A 21,583-nucleotide genomic window follows, 5' to 3' on the forward strand; every position below is an offset into this window, starting at 1 on the left:
ACTATTACAGCGACGGAACCTAGAGCAAATCATTTAACTAAGCCTGTTTCCTTTTCTGTAACACAGGAGCAATAAAATACTCACCTATAATAGGCTGCTGTGAACTTGAAATAATTTATGTAGAACTTAGCAGAGCTCATGGCATATAGAGAGGGCTCAATAAATGTTGGTTCTTATTTTCTTTTTAGGTTTTCGTAGCAATACAATTCTTTTGTATCTTATACAATGACGACTAAAAACAAGGCTCCAGCACAAAAGAGTTATTCATTTCTCCCTTGTCCTTAATATCATACAGAACTAAATAACTTCCCATAAAATGCATCCCACGTTGCAGCACTCAAGGGACGTATGACCACTAAGCCAGTGGTTAACAGACCTTAAAGTCTCATGTCCTAAGAGGCAACAGTTTCAGAGAAGCCAAAAAAACTTGAAATAATTTCACAGGTTAATATATATACATATATGTGTATATATATATATATATATATATATATATACACACACACACACACACACACACGTGTGTGTGTGCATTTTATCAAGTATAACATGATATACAAAAGCATTTACTACAAACAGTTCACATATACAAAAAGAGGCTATTTTATTCTTTTGTCCCTTTTATATCCTATTTTAGGCAAAATGAAGAAACCCAGACAATAACAGAACTGCACTAGTTCTAAAAACTGGGCATTTTATAAATGAAATATATCCAATCATCTATACCTCCTCACAAATTCCAAAACAATGAGGTTTACTGAACTATAGTTAGAATCAACTTAAATAAATCTTTGCACGATTCAGATGAAACATACATTGTCAATGGTTAAAAGTCCAGGTAGAAAAAGTACATAAAATTATTCATAAGTAAAAACATTTCATACAAAAGAGATGGTTTTTTAAAAAACACACCAGACAATATCAGGAGGAAATGCATTGAATTTTAAAACATTTTTTGGACCATTATATAAAATACCAAAAGGTTCAGAACTGTTGAACAACAAAAGTTTACGTAGAACAAAGCCAAGAGGTGAAAAACTATTAAATGTATTAAAATCATCTAAAGCCAAGTAAGATAAAACTGAACTATGTAATTTAGAAACAGGTTTAAGTGCATTTTCTTTGTACAATTCAACTGATCACCACATGTAACATCTGGCAATTAATTAAAATGCAATTAAATACAGATTTGCAAGCCTTTTGGCCATTATGTAAATATTAAAAAGTTAAGTAAATTGCCAATTGGAAAAAAAAAGTTTACATACATAATAAGAAAAGCACAACGGTCAAAGATGCACTATAAAATTGTGTGAAAAAAACAATCATACTAAACAAAGATCTTTTAGGCACTTGCATTCAGAAACATTCCTTTTATAAATAAGCATAGTTTCACTTCAAAAAAATAAAGCTGATTTTTCCCAATTGCACCTATTAGCTGAGAACTATATATTAGGGATGCATTTAAATGGACCATTTTATGAGGAAAATCAACTAAATTTTAAAAAACATGAGTCTACCTACTTATTCACAACTTCAGAAATACAGGTAATTCCAGTGAGGCACAAATGTGGCCCTATCAAAATATCTACTATTCAATATAACACAGGATAACACAATACAATGACAAAAGCAAAATCCACAATTTGGCAATCCTTTACAAAAGGGGCCCTGTCAAAAATTCTTTCACAAAACAAACACAATACCACAAAACAAAACAACTGAAAACGAAAAGCTGAATTTTGACAACCCTACACAAACTGTGGGATTTCATCTTCAAGGTCTTCAAACTGTTGCATTCGCTTAAGCCGCGGTCTCTGACACGGCGGATGCACACCAGGCAGGCCGCGCTCCTCCGAGTTCCCCTTAGGCTCACCGAGTGGCTGCACAGGACAAGCTGCTGCGTTTTCGGAGTCTGGCACTGATTTCAGCGAATGCCCCTGAGGGATGTGAGCGGTGCCAGGAGGCACTGCTGGCGGGGATGCTGTGGGTTTCTCCTCAGCTGCTCTCGCACTACCCGCGGGAGCACGTGGCTTATAAAACGTTGTCCAGTGCTGGGGCTGCAGTGTTCTGGGTGCTCTGAGAGGAGCAGGAGGGCACGAGTCAGAGGACCGTCTCTCTGACACCTGTCTTGCTGACATGGCTGGTTCTGTGTATGGCTTACTGGGCTGGGTGGCGCTGAGTCGATGGTCCCCACCAACCCTGATGCCGGTCAGCACTCCCCCCTCCTGGAGTGCGCTGGGCACAATCACTGCAGTCTTTGCAGTGAGGTCATTTTGTTCATACTGCTTCTCCCGAGTTTTCTGTAGACTTTGCTGGTTAAAGCCATCAAATTTGCAACAAATAGTAGGGGTGTCTTTTCTATAAACTCCTTCAAAGGTAGGATTCTTGTACAATTTGTCTGAATTTACATTCCCCGTATTCCTGCCGTTTCTCTCATGAGGAGGGCTTGCAAGCAGCAGTCTATCCACAGGCAAACTTGCAGGTCTAATCTTGGTCCTTGGAGTGCACCTCTCAGCAACACTGCTTGCTTCCCTGTCGGATTTCACAGTCAGTGGCTTGGAGCTTTTAAAAACATCTTCCACCTTTTGTGATGCTGATTCAAGCTCTTGGTCTACAAGCAAAGGCACTTTGTTGTCTGAAAAAGAAGAAAATTTATTTAAAAAGCCAATTTCATGATACCTGGTTAACAAGAGAGTCTGAATAAGGTATCGATGAATACGCTCTCCGAACAACAAAGGTTATATATTGTTTTCAAGTTAGTCTCAGTTATCTATGCAGATAAGTTTAAAGGCAGACTCTGAATAAAAATGTTGGAATTCTCTATTTACTTAAATCAATAAAGTCAATATAATAAACAAAACCCACTTGGGTTAGAGTAAAATACACTTGCTGAAGTAACCTCTTTTGACGTGCCACATATGAACAAGTATTTGCTGGGTGAAAGGATTGTCATGATTTCAACACGCAGACACTGGTAAATTAACCTCAGAAAAGTTACACCAATTCACATACCAAAGTAGGTGAGGCCTTGAATCCCAAGGCTTTTGCCAACTCACTTAATCTGCTTTTCAGTTACCTCAACCCACAGTGCGAGCATATCACGTGAAACGCCTTACATGTCCTTCATATCTGATCAACTAATAAATGGGCTATAACATTCATCCCATCCCAGTGAAGTTGAATTGTTTTATTTTAACGAAAAATGCCATTCACTCCATTTACAGTTTACTTCCAGACTTACTTTCCTCTTTCCTATCAAGTTCCCACGGTCCATGTTGCCTCAGACTAGAACGCTGAGCTCCTTTAAACCCTGTGCCTCTTTGCTACATGTCTCCTAAAAAAGTCACATTTCTGAAAAATTCCAGCCCTCTGCTCACAGTCCTTTGGGCAGCAGTTTGCTGACAGGTGCCCATCAGAATCACTGCCAATAGTCATCTCACTGACCTTCTTTCTTATCTGAGACTGCTGACCTCTCTTCCCTGGGCTACCAAAGCAACACTTTCTTGTTTTGTTTTCCCAGGTCCGAACCCACATTTACAGACCCCTCACTGGGAACTGACTCGTTGTGGTTGGGCTGTAGGTACCGCCCAAAGTGCATTCTGAGGGAAAAACTTATAGCCTAATGGATAGAGTGCAGACTCTAAAGCCCAGTGGCTGCGTTTGACTCAGTTCTACCACTTCTGCACTGGGCAAAGCCATCTCACTGTCCCTCAGTGTCTTCATCTGTCAAAAGAAAATCATAATTATATCTTTGTTGATGTGTGGCCCAAATGACCTAATCATGAAAAGAGCTTAGAATTCTCTGGTATATAATAAGCACTCAAAAATGACATTTATTATCATAACTATTCAAACTGGGAGTCCTAGATCATGGGACAGTGAAATGAGCACAAACATAGGCTCAAATATTGACTGACGATTTATTAGGGGCATGACGTTTGGCATGATTTCTCAGACTATTAGACTATAGGTTGAATGGGCCTAATACTACTACTGACTTCATAGCACAGACTATTATGAAGATCAAACCAGATAAATGGCATCAAACAATAAGCACAGTGCTTAGCAAAGAGCAGGGGCACTTAATGAATATTAGGTCCTTTACTTTTTAGACCCAGTGAGGCTATGATAACTGCTGTTTGAGTATACATCCAATTTAACATATATGGCTGAATTTTTAAAAACTGGAATTTAGCTTTAGAAACTTGTAGAATTACAGTAATAAATGGAAGCCTTTCTACCAGCTTGATAGTTACCAATCACTGCAACTAAAATCATCATATAGTGAATAAAATGACTGAAGTGAAGGAAATAAAAAGACATACGTATATGTGTGCTTACTGTGTTGAAGGCAAGTGATAGGTAAAAGCATTTGAAAAAATTTTTAGAAGTTTTAAGAGTCTAAATTTTTTTGTCATTTTAGGAATCCAGTTGACTCCTTATGAGCAGTTAGATCAATACAATGATTTATAGTCACAGGTGCCAATGAACTAACATACTACTCAATACCCTTCTGTCATGACTTTAATTCATGGCAAAAATGAAAACAAAAAAGTTTTCAGAAAGAGCACAAGCAATATCTATGAACTACAAGATGTCTTTTTCTAAGAAAGACTATTATAGGCAATGACATTCATTTAAATGCGAAGTACACTAAGAGGCAACTTTCTTAATGGCTAGCAAAGATCCATGTACTAAAGAAGTTTCTTTCTCTGAGTTCTCTCAGCTCCATTCACCTTTGCTCTTAAGCATGGTTTATTGACATAGTTTTAAGTCAGAAAACACGTATTGTATCTGGCCACTCACCAATGAGACATGCATCACATTTTTCTAATACATTCTGCTTTCGTTCTGATTCCTCAAATGATGTAGCTGGTTCAACAATTTTGCTTTCACTATCTGCTATGTGGATATCCTGTTGATGGAAGAGAATTTTTAAACTTGAAGAAGCAAACACACCTCAAAATAAACAATTCAAAGGTTTTTTTTTAAACTTAACATAAACATTATAAAGTTCCAACACAATTGCATGAAGGTCAAAACTCACTTCTTTTGAAGAAAAAAACAGTGACTTCATGTAACGGTCTAGTTCTCTTTCTTCTGGTGATAACGGAGGCTTCAGAAGACAGCCTTGATCCACCTGAGGTGCAACACCACCTGTACTATACCCAACAACATCTTGTGGCTGTAGGGACCCATCAAAGATCTTCTGGGAGTAAGTAATGAGGAACTCTACCAACCGCGCTTGATTGGAGTATTCAGCGAGAGAAGAGATGGTGATAGGAGCAGTGGTGGGCCTTGGCCTAATGAGACTTGGTCCAAATATCACCCCCAAGTTTTTGGAGTTCATCTTGTTTTCTTCTGCATGATCTACGACCCTGCAGAGTAGAACACATAAAGCTGTATGACATTTGCCGGTTAGATTGCCCTGATGGTAGTTTACTACTATGGGTTGAGAAGGGTGGAGTGAAAATGGGCTGCAGAAGTCTAAGAAAAGGATATATTTATTTGATTAAAAACTGACACACACCAAGTTGGGTTTCAACCATAAGAGGATAAAAATTAAGTTAGGAGAAGAAATGAGGCAAGATACATAGCCTAGGAAATTAACAACCCCCTCCAGGGTATATAACTGTCAGGTGCTTCACTGGTTACACAAGTAACAAGTGACTGTATCCAGTTACCTGCAGCTGGAGAAAAACAAGAACTAGATTCAGGCAGCTAGGCTAATTCCCGACGTGACATTTATTTAACTAATTATAATAATGTCATTATAATCTCATTTACATTGTGGTTACTATGACTCTCCCATCATGTATCTGACGCCATGACAGTTCCGGAGGAAAAATAAGGAAGAAAAGGCTGGGTCCTGCCCGGGGGAGGACATGAATGAACCAGTCAATGCGACATCACCAATTCCTGCCCCAGGAGACATGAAAAACCCTGACCTTGACTTCCTCTGGGTGCCCGCACTTTCCTCTCAATTGTGTACTTTTGTTTTCAATAAATTGCTTTCCTGCATCTGTCTACTTTTGAATTCTTTCTTGTGCAGAAACTAGAACCTGGTCACCGCTGCTCCAGTTTGAACCCTCTCCGGACATCCCGGTGAGCCTCCGGCGACACAACTACTAGAGTTTTACCAGCGGAAATAAAAAATACCCCTAAAAGCTGCAGGTCCCGGTGCTGGAAAATTAAACATCATTGTCGCTGATTCTCCCTCCTAAAGATTGCTCTGTTCTATTGCCACTCCCTCTGCTATGGCCTTACTTCAAGTTCTCATCACCTTTATTTCTATGACTATTCCAGGAGATCTGAAGTGCAGTAAAGGCCTCCCTCCCCTCCAAACCATTCTCCATATTGCTGCCAGAAAGATGTAACAGGCAAATCTGAGCATGTTGAATTCTTGGCACAAAATTCTTTAGTGGGCACAGAAGGAAGACAGTCTAGTTACCTGCCAGGTATGTAAGGCTTTCTTTCCCAGGCCTCTGCCTAGCTAGCTCATTCCTGCTTCTGCTTGCTATATCCTAGTCTAACCAAATTGCTTATACTTCCTCAATGCAAAATGATCTCTTGTATCTCTGTGTCTGTTACCCTCTGCCTAGAATGCTCTTCTGCATACTCCCTGCCACCAAACCACTATTTAGCTCTTTAAGTCTGGCTCAGGGCTACCTTCTCTGATTCATGACCCTCCCTTCCTAGTCTTCCTTGGCTTGCAGTGCATAGCTCTATTAGAATAAGAATGATGCCGCACTGCCCTTGTCTGCAGGTCTGCCCCTGAAGCTGACAAGCACAACAGATGACAGAAACCTTTTCATTGTTTCCCCAGCCAGAGCCAGAGCCAGAGCCGGGCACATAAGAGGCATCTGAGGCAAAGATGCCAGGGGCATGACCATACACGCATTGACTCCCTTTCCCTAACACATATAGGGGTACCAAAAAAATGTATACACATGGCTTGTATTCGTCTTTTGATATCGGTATGTATCATTACAATTTTAATACAGGTTTTTCCTTTCTTAAAATGTGTATACATTTTTCGGCACCCTCTGTGAAATGAAATGTTCATTTTAAAAACATTAGCACAATAATGTGAATATACTTAATACTACTGAGCTGTGCACTTAAAAATGATTAAGATGGTAAATTTATGTTATGTGTTTTACCACAATTAAAAAAAAATAAAAACAATAAAACTGCTCAGTTATCCACCCACTAATGGATACTCATCTTGTACAAAGTTCTTACCGCTTAAGATGTACTATGAGGTAATGAAGACTGTTAAAATTTGATGCTGGCAATTGTCTTAGAAGGTCCTTGCTTTTTAGAAGAATTCGGTTTATTTCTATGCACGTTGGCCATTTTTTGTCCTCGGGGCTATCCTTTTTTGTCTCTTGTTCTTCATTTACACGTTGGATCTCTTTTGCAAGGTCAATAAATTCCTTGTACAATCGGAATAAAATAAATGGTTCTGGAAGCTAAAGAAATAAAATTACATTAAAAATATAATTCTGTCCTTTTTTCCCCATTAATATCTACTGAATAGCTACTTAATGGTTTAATACATCCCTTTACATTAACACGATTTAAGGTCAATCCACATTTAGAAATGTACATATGTTTGCTACAGACATAATCTATAGTCGATCTGACATAATCACCATAAATCATATTTATATTAAAAATGAGTTAACTCATAATCAGTAAAACTCTAAACCTTAGATTCATGACTGCACTTAAGCCAGCAAGAACTTCAACTGTTTTATTGAAACAAACCCAGGATGATACAAAAATTAAGCCAAATTAATTAGAAAAGGCTTATACTCTTGAATTTAATTGGTATGGCGGAAACAGAACAAAATGCTATCTGGTCTTTGTGTTTTACTTAAATCAGACTGAAGATAAGACAATATGGCTTACAAGAAAGAAACTGTCAATATTTTATTTATCAAATTTTTAAATATAACTTGAATTGGCATAAGTAGTTCAACAGAAAAAGTTCCTCAAACTATCAAAGGGTATGCCACCCTTGATATGTCTACTGGCATAACTTATTTCAATATTTCCACTGCTCAGCAATGGAAAATACAGCATACATCTGGTGTCCTATACTATCTGTGGTGAAGTAGACACCTGCTTATCCAGTTTCCCCTGTTGGTCCCAGAGAGGAGACACTCTGAGATCCATTTCTACCTCCACCACTCCGGGATCTGAAGAAGGTAACTTAACCTCTTGGAGCTTCAGATTTCCCACATGGTATATGAGTAAAATGAAGGCTACTCTCTAATACTGTAGAATTGAGCAGGGCTTCCCACACTGAAGTCTTGGTCCCATAGTATTCCTGAGACAGAATGATAGCTGATAGTATCGGACCCCATTCATTTCCTTTTCCTGTATGGCTAGAATAGATAAAGGATGATTCACTGTGAGATTTACAGTCATTCAAAGGTACGTTTTCTCAACTTCTCAGCTGAGAATATTATAAAATGTGATTAAAGAGCTATCAATGGTTTCCTGGGCTAACATGGCAGGTCCAACATTTGTATCTATTTTTTTTCCCCCTCTGCAACCCTACTGAAATACAGTTCAGTCCACAGGACCAAGAGAATAGGAATGGAGACAAAAGCAACATTTCACAAGTGGAAGAGCAGATGACCAAGTGCTGACTTAGCAGTCCCGAGAAAGCTGCAATTTCAAACTGAGGTACAACAGTTTACAGCATCAGGAAACTCAGGGGCTGTCAGCCCAAAGTCCTCTAATCACGAGGAAGGGTAGGCTACCCAAGAAGCATTAGGTCTCTAGATCCTTGCTGTCTCCACTCCATGTTCCTGAGCAACCTGCTCCCCAGAAGTCTGGGGGTTTCTTCTCTGGGCAGTGTTAAACTGACGGTTCTTGGGAGGGGCAATGCCTAGCACAAGAAACAGGTGGACAATCATCTAAAAAACAGAAATTTAGTGACTGGATGCATGCGGAAAGCAGAGATCCCAGAGTCTTCTTACCCCACTTGACTCCCAGAGTGCTGGCACCACACACCTAGGCAGCGGAAGACCCTCCTCTAGGGTATCAGACTAGCCCTGGAGATGCAGACATCACGTGTTTCCCAAACAGCCCACCTAGATCACACTAAAGTTCAAAATCTTGAAAGCCTTTATGTATTCATTAAGAGTTTCCAAAGACATTTAAATTTGCAACTCTCATTTTAAGCAGAAAACCATGGAAGACAAATCAAAATAGGTAGGAAAAACAACAACTTGAAGGTCTAGAACTTCAAGGAAATGAGCAACAAAAGTTGTAAGAACTGAAGGACAAATAACCAGAGTGACAGAGCTCCTGGAGTGCCTGAAATAGTGGGTGAAACTACACCCCCATCAAGGCATATCATTGTTTAACTTTAGGATAATGAAGAGAAAACTATTCTATAAGCTTTTGAGAGAAAATTAATAGGCCACATACAGAGAATCAGGAATGAGGATCTCAGGCTTCAAAGAGAACAACAGAAAAAATGCCTGCAAAATTCTGAAGAAAAATAATTTCCAGCCTAGACTACTATTCCACACCATTCACACTCTTCCATTCCCATTCAAGAAAGTAGAATAAAAACAGATGAATAAGGTTTCAAATACATACTCTTATTCCACCTTGCTCAAGAGATGGGCTCGATCAAAACAGGAGAATAAACCAACATAGGAAGCCAAGGCACAGAAGACAGGTGTTCCCTTACAAAAGAGGAGAGGGTGGAGAAGAGTGATCCCAGGATGACAGCTATTCACTATGTTAAGAAAGGCCCAGATCGAGATCAGAACTCCCGAGAGCGACATGTTGAGGACCGTAGTCACTATGCTCTCTCTCTGTAACTGTCTCTTCAATTTCAGCCAAGGACCAGATCACTTTTATACTTGGCTCATCGTGACAGTGTGCTGATTGTTCCTGAAACTCCTTCATAAACTGCTGCATGAAGCCACGAAGGTCACTTATTTCACCCCACAGAAGTGTTTCCTTTGGATCTAATCCTGAAAACTACAGGTACGACAGTGAGCATAGAAAGAGAAAATATAGAGAAGCCCAACCACATTCCTGCTGACTTCCACTAGCCAGCTTATGCAAGGATAGCCCTACCTGAGGTCCCAAATATGGTGAACTTCCAGGATGAGTTCATGACTTTGCCCACTGACCTCCCACAACAGCTATTTTAAAACATCAACGAAGGTAAAATTGGACTATGACCTAGACACTGTTCTACTTACTGAATCCTTCATGTAACAGTCTGAATAATAGCCTTTCTTTACATAGCTAGATTTATGCTATCTACAGAGTTTTCTAAAACTTAATGATACGTGGCTTAGGAATATACAACAGGTATTAAAACTATTAAGGAAAAAGAGGGAGTTACTAACATGGTTAGGAAAGATCATTGGGGTGGGGTTATAGGCTACAACTGGGGAGGGACATACAGGGCCCTTCTAAAAGGTATAATAATGTTCAATTTCCTTAAGATAGGTGATGGGAAACGAGTGTTTTTAGCAGTATTTCTCTGTAAACTGTACATATATTTTATACTCACTTCTGTACAATAAGTAGAAAAATATTAATATGGTCTTTGTTAATAAAATGGTCTGTGTAGCAAATGTTGTGAGCAAAATGCAAATCATATTTTTGTTCTTTTCTATTTCCTGGTAGGTTTCAAGGGTAAAAACTTTACCTGTCGAAGGTATAACTTTAAGACGTCACAAATGTCATGTGAACTAAATTCTGAAATGTCTACCAAGTGCATTCCATTTTCCAAAGCTTGACAAAGTTTTTCAGTTTTTACTTTGTTTCCACATACACGATAAATTCCCTTGAGAAAAAAGAAGAAAAATTTTGAAAAATTCTGCTTTAGTACAAATGGCTAAATGTGGACATCTAGATATATTTGATGTATCTATTTTAATTTTTATTAATGCTTTACAAAAAAGCCTAGGCCAAATAAGGTAATGTTTTCCAAATAAATCTGAATAAAATCAGTTACTTATTAAAAATTCAGATCATTGTTTTCCTTTAAAGTCTCCTTACCATTAGAACAAATCACAAAGGCATTTATATTTAAAATTTTTCATTTCAAGAGTTACAACATACCTGTAGACACAAGGCTCTATTTTCAATCTCTGAGGCACATATTTTGAGTATAAAAGGGATACCATCCGGTTCCTTTTTTGCAACTTGTGTGAATTCTGCTCCAAATAAGTGTATTTTCCCCAGAAGTTTTTGATGACCACAAATGATGACTAAATTTTCCAAACACTTTCGGTGACAAACAAGGAGACACTGCAAGAAAATGAAAGTTTAAAACTGGTTAACTTAACTTAAAACTATTCACAATTGGACAAATGATAGGTAGAGTGGTAACACAACAAAAATGAGTTTAAAAATATAACTTGTGGTGCTTGAAATACATTTACTAGCAAAAGAAAATATAAAATTATAGAAGATACATTGTGGTTCCTTATTAATTTATTAAAAGGATATTTGCAAAAGATCTGACTCAGTAAAATTAGTAACAAAAAAGGAAAAAACAGAAAGCATAAAGGGGCTAAGGTAATGCCAGAAACATCTTACCTCTTCACACTCAACACCTGGGAAGACTACAATGCTTTCACAATCCCTACATTTCGTGGGGGATCTCAATTTGCGAAACTTGTGGGTGAGAGCTGCCTTTGACATCAATGTTTTCTTACATGTTCCAAGGGAATTGGGTCCTTGCAACAGAAATAGATTATTATATAAGAATTATAAGGCGGCAAAAATTATACCACAGAATAGTGTATTTTGAAAAATCTTTAGACTTTGCAATCATTCATATATTACAAAAAGCTATTATTTTGAGCCTGTAACATCAAAATAAGCATCTTATTTAAAGATCTCTTACAAGGCACATATTTATCAAACATTTTAGCAATGAGTAAAAAGCACCACCAAACCAATAAGATACTTCTAAAACAGCACAGCATAATGTTTTCAGAATTAGAAAATTTATATTGTTATTAATATGCCCTTTATAGAGCTGGGAAGGATGTTACATCGGTGGCATTATATTCTTAGAAAAAATGCCCCTATAAAAGCTTCAAAGAAAACTAGCTGTATGACATTAGTGTATTAGCATTATTTGCATTAAGGATAAAGCTATTTTTAAATCATTATAAAATTACAGATAATAATAGCTAGTTGTGTATCAATATCCTACCGGAGGTCAAGCGTTCTGTATTATTTTAGTAAAAGATGCCAAAACAGGTAACTGTTGATTTCAAATATACAAAACTAATTTATATGAGTCTAATTCAAGTCATTAAGGTAACAGACTTCTCTTTTATATCCTTCAACATGCACAACTTTCTCTGTCATCAAGAAGTATACTTATTTATTCTTCCTGCTTAGCTTCTTGCACTGTTTCTTTTAAAGTGGCTTTATTTCAGAATTTCTCATGCACTGCAACCCTTTTAACAGTTAAGTCACTATATTAGTCACTATTTATGAAAGATCAAACATCTAGCCTATTTTAGCACTGTGCTAGTACATTTTAGATCTAGTAGTTCTGCTGCTCGTTTTTACATTTGTAACATTTGATTAATATATTATCAACTCATACTTGTACATAATTTGTTGGAATATAGTTAAGTCATTAAAATGCCTTTTGTTTAATACACAGCAGAGTAATTCTTTGAATTATACTATTTTCCTAATATCATGCCGTGCTACTGATTCAATTGGTTTAGCGAGAACTTGATTCAGTGACATTCAGCGACTGATTGTCAATACCAGTTTCTGAAGGGGAAGGTGGCTCTCTTTCATCTAGGTCATCTGCAGAAGACATGGTTCCACTGGACGGAGTTCGTGGAAGTTTTCGATGAAAATCTCCTAAAAGAAAATTATGGGTACAATTACCTGATCATGCACTGGAGAATTTTATGAATGTCTGATGATAACATTTTTTGAATAACACAGTCATATTATTTTTATTAGCTACAATGTACAAAATTTGCTTCCATTCTCAGACTTCGGATACAGGGAATTCCTGGGAACAAAAGAGAACTGAACTAAAACTTGTACAAATCAATGTAAAATTGAGGGTCAGACATCCCAATGAGACCCTGACTGCCAATTTCTGATAGTGCTAGGGAATGTAAGCTTTACAGAACAAGGAGCATTTTCTATTCACGTCTTGTATCTAATACCTGACAGTGTGCCTGGCACAATACTAAAGTTGTCATTAAATGCTTGCTGAATTAAGTTATAGATAAATGTATACAATATAACCTAAAGCTTTGTAAAGTATACAAAAATCTTTAAATATAGCAATACACTAACAGTAACATCACATTTATATTCCCAGGAATACTGGAGGCTGGGAAGCGGGAACAATGATTCCTGGCAGGAGCAGAGAGCACCAGATGTTATGCCAGCAAAGGATCTGCCATGTGTATCAAAGCACGTTCAGAAGCAGCACAACTAGGTACTGAGGTTCATTTGCTCCCTGCTGATATTACAAACAGGGCTACAACTAAGTGGAAGGATTCGCTTAAATCAAAGCCTAACAGTCTAAGGGTCAGAGTTAGAAAGGACTTTACAAATGATTTAAAGCAATAACCTCGCCCCAAAAAGATTCCTCTGCACAATACTCTTAAAAGGTAGTCATCTAATTTTTGCTTTGAACATGTCCGCAATGACTTTGAAATCATGAGGTCATTTGTTCCATTTTAGAACTATTTTAATTGTAGAATAGCTTTCTTGTATTATTGAGCAGAAATCTGCCTCCGTATAAATCCTAGTCTTAGATCATACTTCTCCCTAAAGGAGCAAACAAAAGCACTCTAACTACTTTTTAGTCCCTTTACATTTCCAATATTTGAGGACAGCTGTAATGTCCCCAAGTTTCCTCTTTTCCAGGCTAGGCATCCCCAGGTCTTCACCTATTTATCATGTGACCAGTTTCCAAATGTTTGTCTATCACATGAAGTCTTACAGGATTCCAACTAATTTAGGGCTTGCTCTAGAATGGGTCTTAATTTCTGGGGACAGCTGGAACGACATTGTTTTTACAAAGCTCATTACAAATACTCAAATATTTAGGCTCAATCTCGAGTGTCCTTGAACAGAACTAGTTTTAAAGGAGGACGCAAAGTAAGCCTACAAACCCCAGTGCTGCATGGAAGTTATTTCTAACTTTAAATTCAAGACATTTATTTACAGGAAGAAAATTTCTATAACATGTAGAACACTAAAAAACAAAATGTCTTGGACTTTGTGGTTAAATCCTGTAGCATTATCTCCTGCAGTGCCAATTAGGAGGAAGGAACGTAGCAGGAAGAAAAGGACTGGCGCAGTGGCGCAGTCTGTGGTAGAGGAGCGGAGAAGAAGGATGTTGAAGTAAGAATCTTTTGGGTTCAAGTGCTACCTACCTTCTTCTCCTGCTAGCTGTATAACCCATGGCAAGGTGTCCTCCTTGAAGCCACTAAGGGAGAGTTCAAAACACCTAGTCTGCCTCTCTAAGGAATATGAGATTATCAAATTACGGGCCTTAAAGTACATTCGTAAAAAATTAATAAGAATAAGTGATCATAGGTATAAGAACTGGTGTTCACTATGGTGTTCATTATAGCAACTAACTACAAAACAATAAAAAGGATTGACAATAATGTTCACAGAATGGAATGCTATTCAGAGTATAGTAAAAAATAAAGACAGCTACTCACATCAATATGGATCTCAAAAAAAAATGCATGAAAGAAGTCACAAAAGAACAGTACAGTTCCATCTGTATAACATTCCAAAGAGGGCAAAGGTCAACCAAATATAGGTACTAAAACATTTTAACATACCGTGTTTCCCTGAAATAAGACCTATCGCGAAAATAAGCCCCAGTTAAGATCATCAGCCAGATGGAAGCATTTAGGACATTATGCCGATGTTCCAGAAGAAGGTGACATGACTGTATTTGAATAAATGTAGATTGTTGTACATGAAAAAATAAGACATCCCTTGAAAATATACCCTAATGTGTCTTTTGGAGCAAAAATTAATATAAGACCCGGTCTTATTTTCGGGGAAACACGGTAGGTAGGGAATGATTAACAAAATTCTGGATGATGGCTTATTCTGGTGGGTTAAGACAATTGTTATCACAGAGGTACACACAGGGGCCTTGTAATATACTGATAATGTTCCATTTCTTAGGCTGGGTGGTAAATATACAAAGATTTATTCTTCTTCTTTTAAATATATATATGTGTATATACACATACATACATACAGAGGGCACCAAAAAAATGTATACACATTTTAAGAAAGGAAAAAACTGTATTAAAATTGTAATACTCAATATATACCAATAACAAAAGATGAATACAAGTTATGTGTACACATTTTTTTGGCACCCCTGGTACATGTTCTTCTCTAAGAGACAGTTTAATTATAAACATAAGGTAAGCAAAGCATATTCCCAAAAAGGAATATTTTAATCTTTCACTGAATTTTCACTGCTAGACTTATATACCTGGACTTATGGATTCTGAATCCAGAGATCTAGATTCACTGCTTCCTCCAGTGCTCTCAGAGTCACTGAACATCCCAAATGTCCATGGTCTTATGCAAGAAGGACCTTTAAGAAAAGAATATTTAAAGTTAAACTTGGCTACATACAGATGGATCATAAGGGAAAATACTGACATTATTTAAAATGAGATACGTTTCTTTAACAGTGATCAATAACCCACTTTATGAAAGACACAGGGCTTACAACTGTGAATAAGGCCTCATAAAGTTACAATTCAAGACTTGATTTTTAAATTCCAGAGTTGCAACTCATTTAATAATTGCATTTTAAACAATTCGATCTCTCATAAATTAGTGCTCTCATTAATGTGAAAACTACCTGTTATATCTGCACTGTTGGAGCATCTGTCCTCTTCCATCCTATTAGAACTATCGGGAAGGCGCACAACATCCTCTAATGAGTCAGCAGGTCCATATCCAGAAGTGTGGGGATGATTTGTTAACTGTTTATTTACATTGCTAAGAAAAACCCAAATAAAACTCATTACTGAAAAGAATGACTAACAATCAACCTATTTTATTTTCAGAAAAACCTGTTAATTTAATGAATGTACAGTAATTTAACTAAATATTAAGAACAAACCATATTATATGGTTCAACTTCTTAAAAGAGATGTGAATAAAACTTACTAACCATTTGTACTTTTTACAGCTGAAATACAGAAAAGAGTAGCAAAAGTAAAATTAATTATTCATGTCATGGTTAAACTTTTCTACTATGACCTGTGGAAATGTAGGGTAAATCTGTGTCCTCTGCATTCAAAATAGTAGATATGACCATTATTTGTCGTTCTCAAAGGATTTTTAAACCTCAAAGAACTGAGCTCTTGTGTCAAAATGAAAAGTTTTTTTTATTCTCAAGTGAATTAGTTATATCTTAACTAATATAAAAAACTTCAGAAAATTTTAAAGTCAAATCTGCCAATGTTAGAAAAGATACCACTTGATACTCTACAGGAGGTTAGCAATGAATATTTTATCTGATGAAGAAAATTTCATCTATATATCAATTCTCACCCATCAACTTTTTCTTCTTCAGTTGAATTCGTGGCCTTGACAAACTCACTATATTCTTGGCCTGGGTCATACAGTTTGGCATTATCACAGAGAGACTGTAAATTGTTTGCGAGGGAGGCAGCCTGTAGTTGTTGCATCTGGAAGAGGTTAACTGTAACCTACAGTCACAGATAGGGATAAAAGGCAAAATAATTCATGATATATGGAATGCTATGGAAACATACATTTATCTCAAGTAACAGCACCAAGAAAAAGGCCATCCAGTGACACATACAGCACTGAATAGTATTGTGAGCATACCATGTTGCCTGACTTTGTGCCTGATCTTGATCAGAAGGGGAAAAAAGTAGTCTTAACCCAACATATCAATCATTTCCAGCAAAACTGGCTTTAAACTGAGAAGTTCAAAAATACAATCCCATGCCCCTACTCGTTCACAATTTTAAACGAATGTATTTTTGAGAAATCTCAGCTCTGTACTCTCAGTCTGATCACAACTATCTAAAGTCTTAAGTGAAAAATGTGGGGGGAAAAATTCCAATCAGAACACGATTATTTTGACTTTCATTTTTCAATCCTATGAAAATAGAAGTGCTTTATATGTATAATGTATCCTACAGTACTCAATTTTTATAATTAGGTATTATTCTGAATCTATTCAAAATACATTAGTCCACTGAGTTTCTACAAATGCCTAAATATGCTCTTACTACTACTACTACTACTTATAGTAACAGCAACAATAACAATAATAGCAGCTGATGGGTGCTGATACTGTACCAGAGCCATTCTGAGAACTTCACATGACTTAACTAATTTAAGGTTCATAAAAACCCAGGCTTTGGAAATATTATAGCAAATAAACAAATGAGATTCCAGTACTCATAGCGTTTATGTTCTCCCGAGGGTGGCACTGGAGAGAAAACAAATTAAATAAAGATCATTTCTGGTACTAAAAACTGCAAATAATACTATATAAGATTGTCAGGTTATGGAATATGACCAGGTATGTGCTTGTGGAAGGGTATTTTTGACATGGGAAGTTAATGAAGGCCTCTCTGAGGAGGTAGCATTTGAACTGAGACCTGATATAAGAAAGAGCCAATGCCAAGTTACAGGGAGAAGAGAGAAGACCAATCCAGACAAAAGACCCCAGGGCAAGAGTGAGTTGGAAGAGCTCGTGCTCAAGAAATAGAGGACAGTCAATATGGCTGAAGCACACTGAAAGAGGTGGAGCCCGAAAGGGAAGCAGTCATCTAACCCACCATTAAGGAGTCTGGATTTAAGTACAATGGGAAGCCAGTAGAGGGTTTTAAAGAGAGTTACGAACTATATAACATGATCTATTTTTTAAAATGCCACTCCAGCTCCTGTGCGGGGAATGTGAATGAATGGAAATTTGATTGGACTAATGTTATTTCCAAGACTGCCATGCTTCCTCTTCATATCTCTTCATATACCAGACGATATGGTGAACTTTCGATTAGCCTCTAAGTCCTTTTCAGGGTAGACAGGCATTCCTTAAGAATAACTATGATTCAGCACAAACAGTATTTGAAAAGTAAACCTAATACAATAGCTTATTTGTGCCCTGACTCTTTCAAGGGACAAAGGAAATTCAAACTGCCGATAGTAAAACTTAAGTCCAGCAACTAGCAATGTTCAGGGAATTCTCCCGTTAATGGTAAAGTGAACTCACTCTCTTGATCCTAAAGGTAACTGTACATTTTTAATACTTTTTAATAAATTTTATTAATCTAGTTAAAAACACCACTAATTTGAAAAGCCAAATGAATAGAATGGTATTAACGGATGGATTCATGTGCTGAATATTTGTCTCTGGGTATTTATTAGTAATAAGAGACTTAAGTCATAATATATACAGATAGCCCAATCTTAAAATCTCTTTTCCCTAAATCACTTAGCCTTTTCCCTCACTTAACAGACATGCTAAAGAGTAAGGCCCCCAAGGGGAAGATCCTGCAGGACTTGATGGGCATCTTAATTGCAGGGTGGCTCACAGACACCTAAAAAATCATCAGGCCTCTAGACCTTTTTGTCCCTCAATCGGCATTCTGAGTCAGGGACTTAGCCCTTTTCTTCTAGGTCTCCAATGTGTAACGCAGTGTCCTAAATGCTTCATAAAGGGGAAATGACCAAATGAATAGTAGTAGAAAATGTTATTAGTCAAGATCATACTGTAATTCTGCACATTTTCTGGTATTGATTACTCAAGCACACAGGTCTTCCAACTTTATGCCCAGCTTTTATCACTGACATTTAATTTTTAGTCCATGGCACCTAGATGAGTGCTAATTTTTCTGACAGCTGGTGAAATAGAATTTTCCGTAATTTCAAATTAATGGGAAAAGTTTCTTCCATTTAATCAGCACTAATCTAAAAAGTTTGTTCAATATAATTTTCTGTCCTATACTTTAGAAAATGGATAAAGGTTTCTTGAATGCTCTGTAAAACAAAACAACACAATCACTCTTATTCTAATTTTTCCCATTCTTCAAAGCCCATTGATTTGCTTAGATCTTTAGTGACTGACTTGGTCATTTCTCCTCCTCTTTCTTAGTAATATAATTATGATCTACATCTTATACCATCAATACTATAATTCAAGACAATTTTGAATATTCAGGAATAATCCTTGATAACCATAACTTACAATTTTGCTGGGATGTGAATCTGATTTGTGTGTGTTCCTTATGATTGTGAATGAATCTGAGTGTCTAGCATCTTTATATCTCAAATGATTTTGTTTTCTCTGAAATACATATGCAATTATATGTCCTAGAATGAAAATATAATTAAAAAAAACAATTTTGGAGGTGGTGTTGAAAAATAAATCACCCAAAATCCCAAATTCTTGTGCCTTTGATGGAGAAGAAAACAAAGAAATCTGAGAAAGTCATGCTTGTTACCTAGAAAACAGTATCTGCAGTCAAGAACTGCTGTTGCATTTGGTGTCTACTTGGATCTGAATGTGAATAATGCCATATGGAACAAACAAACCTGAGCAAATTGGTTTAAAAGAATTCTAGCTAATAAGAAATTTTACAAATATATATATATGGAACCTCTATATAAACTGTCTTTATAGATTACATGTTGTAGTGATTTTCTTAAGTTTGGGAATCTGATCAAGTTTGGGAAACTTTAACATCAAAGTCTACTTCATACACCGGTACACATCACTTTCCAATTTTTCAGATATGTTAATTCTCTCTCTCTAAATAGATACTGAACTCCTTGACAGCAGGCATATATCTTACATTTCTTTTACATAACTAGTAGGCATTAAAGAATACAGATGTATTACATACAAAATCAGGCAACCTCTTGCTGACATGACATCAAATTAAAGGAAATCATAACTGTTGGATCACCAAATAGCATCATGTTTTAAAAGGGATGTAGAAAACAAGATTGTAACTCATGAGAGAACTTAAAAACCATGTTATACAAAGAAAAGTAATCAGTTTTGGAGGTATTTAATCTGGAGAAAAGACCCAGGGAGGGTAGGTAATAATAATTTTTAAATATTTAAAGTGTTATCTTGTGGAAGAGGGATTTTATTAGCACAGTATGACTTGAAAAGTCCATAAGGAAACATATTTTGTTTCGCTCGATATAAACATCATCCTAATTTTGGAGTTGTTCAAATCCAGACTGAATAATCATTAAGCAAGATAACACAGTATTTACGAGCACATGCTCTAAAGTCATTTAATCAGGTTCTTATCCCAGCTTTACAACTTACATGCTGGGTGACCTTGATCAAGTTATTTATAACTTCTCTAAACAAGTGCTTCAAAAAAGTTAATGTGCCAATGAATCATGTAGGGGGGATCTTGTTCAAAATGCAGATTCCAATTCCAAAAGGAATGTATCTATGCCTATTACAACCATTAAAAATAATTATACAAAGATATACAGTAAAAAACCCAATAGATAAATTAAAATGTATGTAAGCATTTTAGATAAATGAAAATATAATTCTAACAGGTAAATAAAACAGATTAAATTAAATCTATACTAGATAAATTAAATGGATAAATTAAAATGTAATTCTAAAAAATTGCCAATTTATCCAAAATAAGGCAGCTGAAGGCAAACAAATGAAGGGAAACAGAAGGTATAAACAGAAAACCAATAATGATATAGATCTAAATCTGAACATATATTTATATCAAGTATAAATGGTCTAAACATTTCACTTGAAAGATACAGACTGCCAAAACAGATTTTTAAAAAATCAAGATAACTATATGCTATATAAAAAATTCATTTTAAATATGATAAAGTTAAAAGTAAAAAACTGAAAGTATACCATGCTAAAAATAAAATTGAAATAGTTATATCAATACTAAATAAAGCAGACTAAAATGTAAGGAAAATTATCAGAATAAAAAGAGACATTTCATAAGGATAAAAGGATCAATTCACCTCGAATATATAAAAATCATTAATGTATAAGCAACTGACAGTTTCAAAACACTTAAAGCAAAAACTGATAGAGCTAAAAATATACTATATGTTGAAGACTTCAAAATTCCCTTCTCAGTAATTGAAACAAGTAAAAAGTAAATCATCAAGGACACAGAAGAAATAAACAACTCCATAAACTGACAGGAACTAATTGACATTTACAGAACACTCCAGTCAACAACAGCAAAATACACATTCTCTTCAAGTGCATACATGGAACATTCAACAAGACAGACCATATCCTGGGTCATAAAACAAACCCTAACAAACTTAAGAGAATTGAAACCATAAAGAGTATTTTTCTTACCACAACAATTAAACTACAACTCAGTATCAGGAAGATGTCCAGAAAATCCTCAAATACTTGCAAATTAAACAACAAACTTCTACATTACCCACAGGTCAAAGATAAAAGTCTCAAGGGAAATTAGAAAATATTTTGAACTGTACAAAAATGGAAATACATAATTCAAAATTTGTGGGATGC

The 21,583-nt window shown here is 36.2% G+C and overlaps 1 protein-coding gene across 14 annotated transcripts in view; it reads right to left on the minus strand.

The window, feature by feature from the left end:
• Positions 1-579: 579 nt before the first annotated feature.
• ARHGAP29 (Rho GTPase activating protein 29) overlaps positions 580-21,583 on the minus strand; it is a 72,425-nt gene continuing 51,421 nt past the window's right edge. For 8 of the 14 annotated variants that reach the window (XM_019752550.2, XM_074335161.1, XM_074335163.1 and 5 more), the window contains 12 exons: positions 16,600-16,757; positions 15,902-16,041; positions 15,524-15,628; positions 14,430-14,516; positions 12,790-12,888; positions 11,593-11,732; positions 11,113-11,301; positions 10,697-10,834; positions 7,246-7,475; positions 5,048-5,378; positions 4,807-4,915; positions 580-2,635 (listed from right to left, as the gene is read on the minus strand). In XM_019752550.2, coding sequence (XP_019608109.2) covers positions 1,749-2,635; positions 4,807-4,915; positions 5,048-5,378; positions 7,246-7,475; positions 10,697-10,834; positions 11,113-11,301; positions 11,593-11,732; positions 12,790-12,888; positions 14,430-14,516; positions 15,524-15,628; positions 15,902-16,041; positions 16,600-16,757 — 2,613 coding nt within the window. In that variant the 3' untranslated portion in view covers positions 580-1,748. The remainder of the gene's footprint in view (positions 2,636-4,806; positions 4,916-5,047; positions 5,379-7,245; positions 7,476-10,696; positions 10,835-11,112; positions 11,302-11,592; positions 11,733-12,789; positions 12,889-14,429; positions 14,517-15,523; positions 15,629-15,901; positions 16,042-16,599; positions 16,758-21,583) is intronic. The other 6 variants (XM_019752570.2, XM_019752577.2, XM_074335160.1 and 3 more) reach the window with 1 other exon arrangement.

The sequence above is a fragment of the Rhinolophus sinicus genome, linkage group LG06, assembly GCF_036562045.2.
Source record: "Rhinolophus sinicus isolate RSC01 linkage group LG06, ASM3656204v1, whole genome shotgun sequence".
NCBI lineage: Eukaryota > Metazoa > Chordata > Mammalia > Chiroptera > Rhinolophidae > Rhinolophus > Rhinolophus sinicus.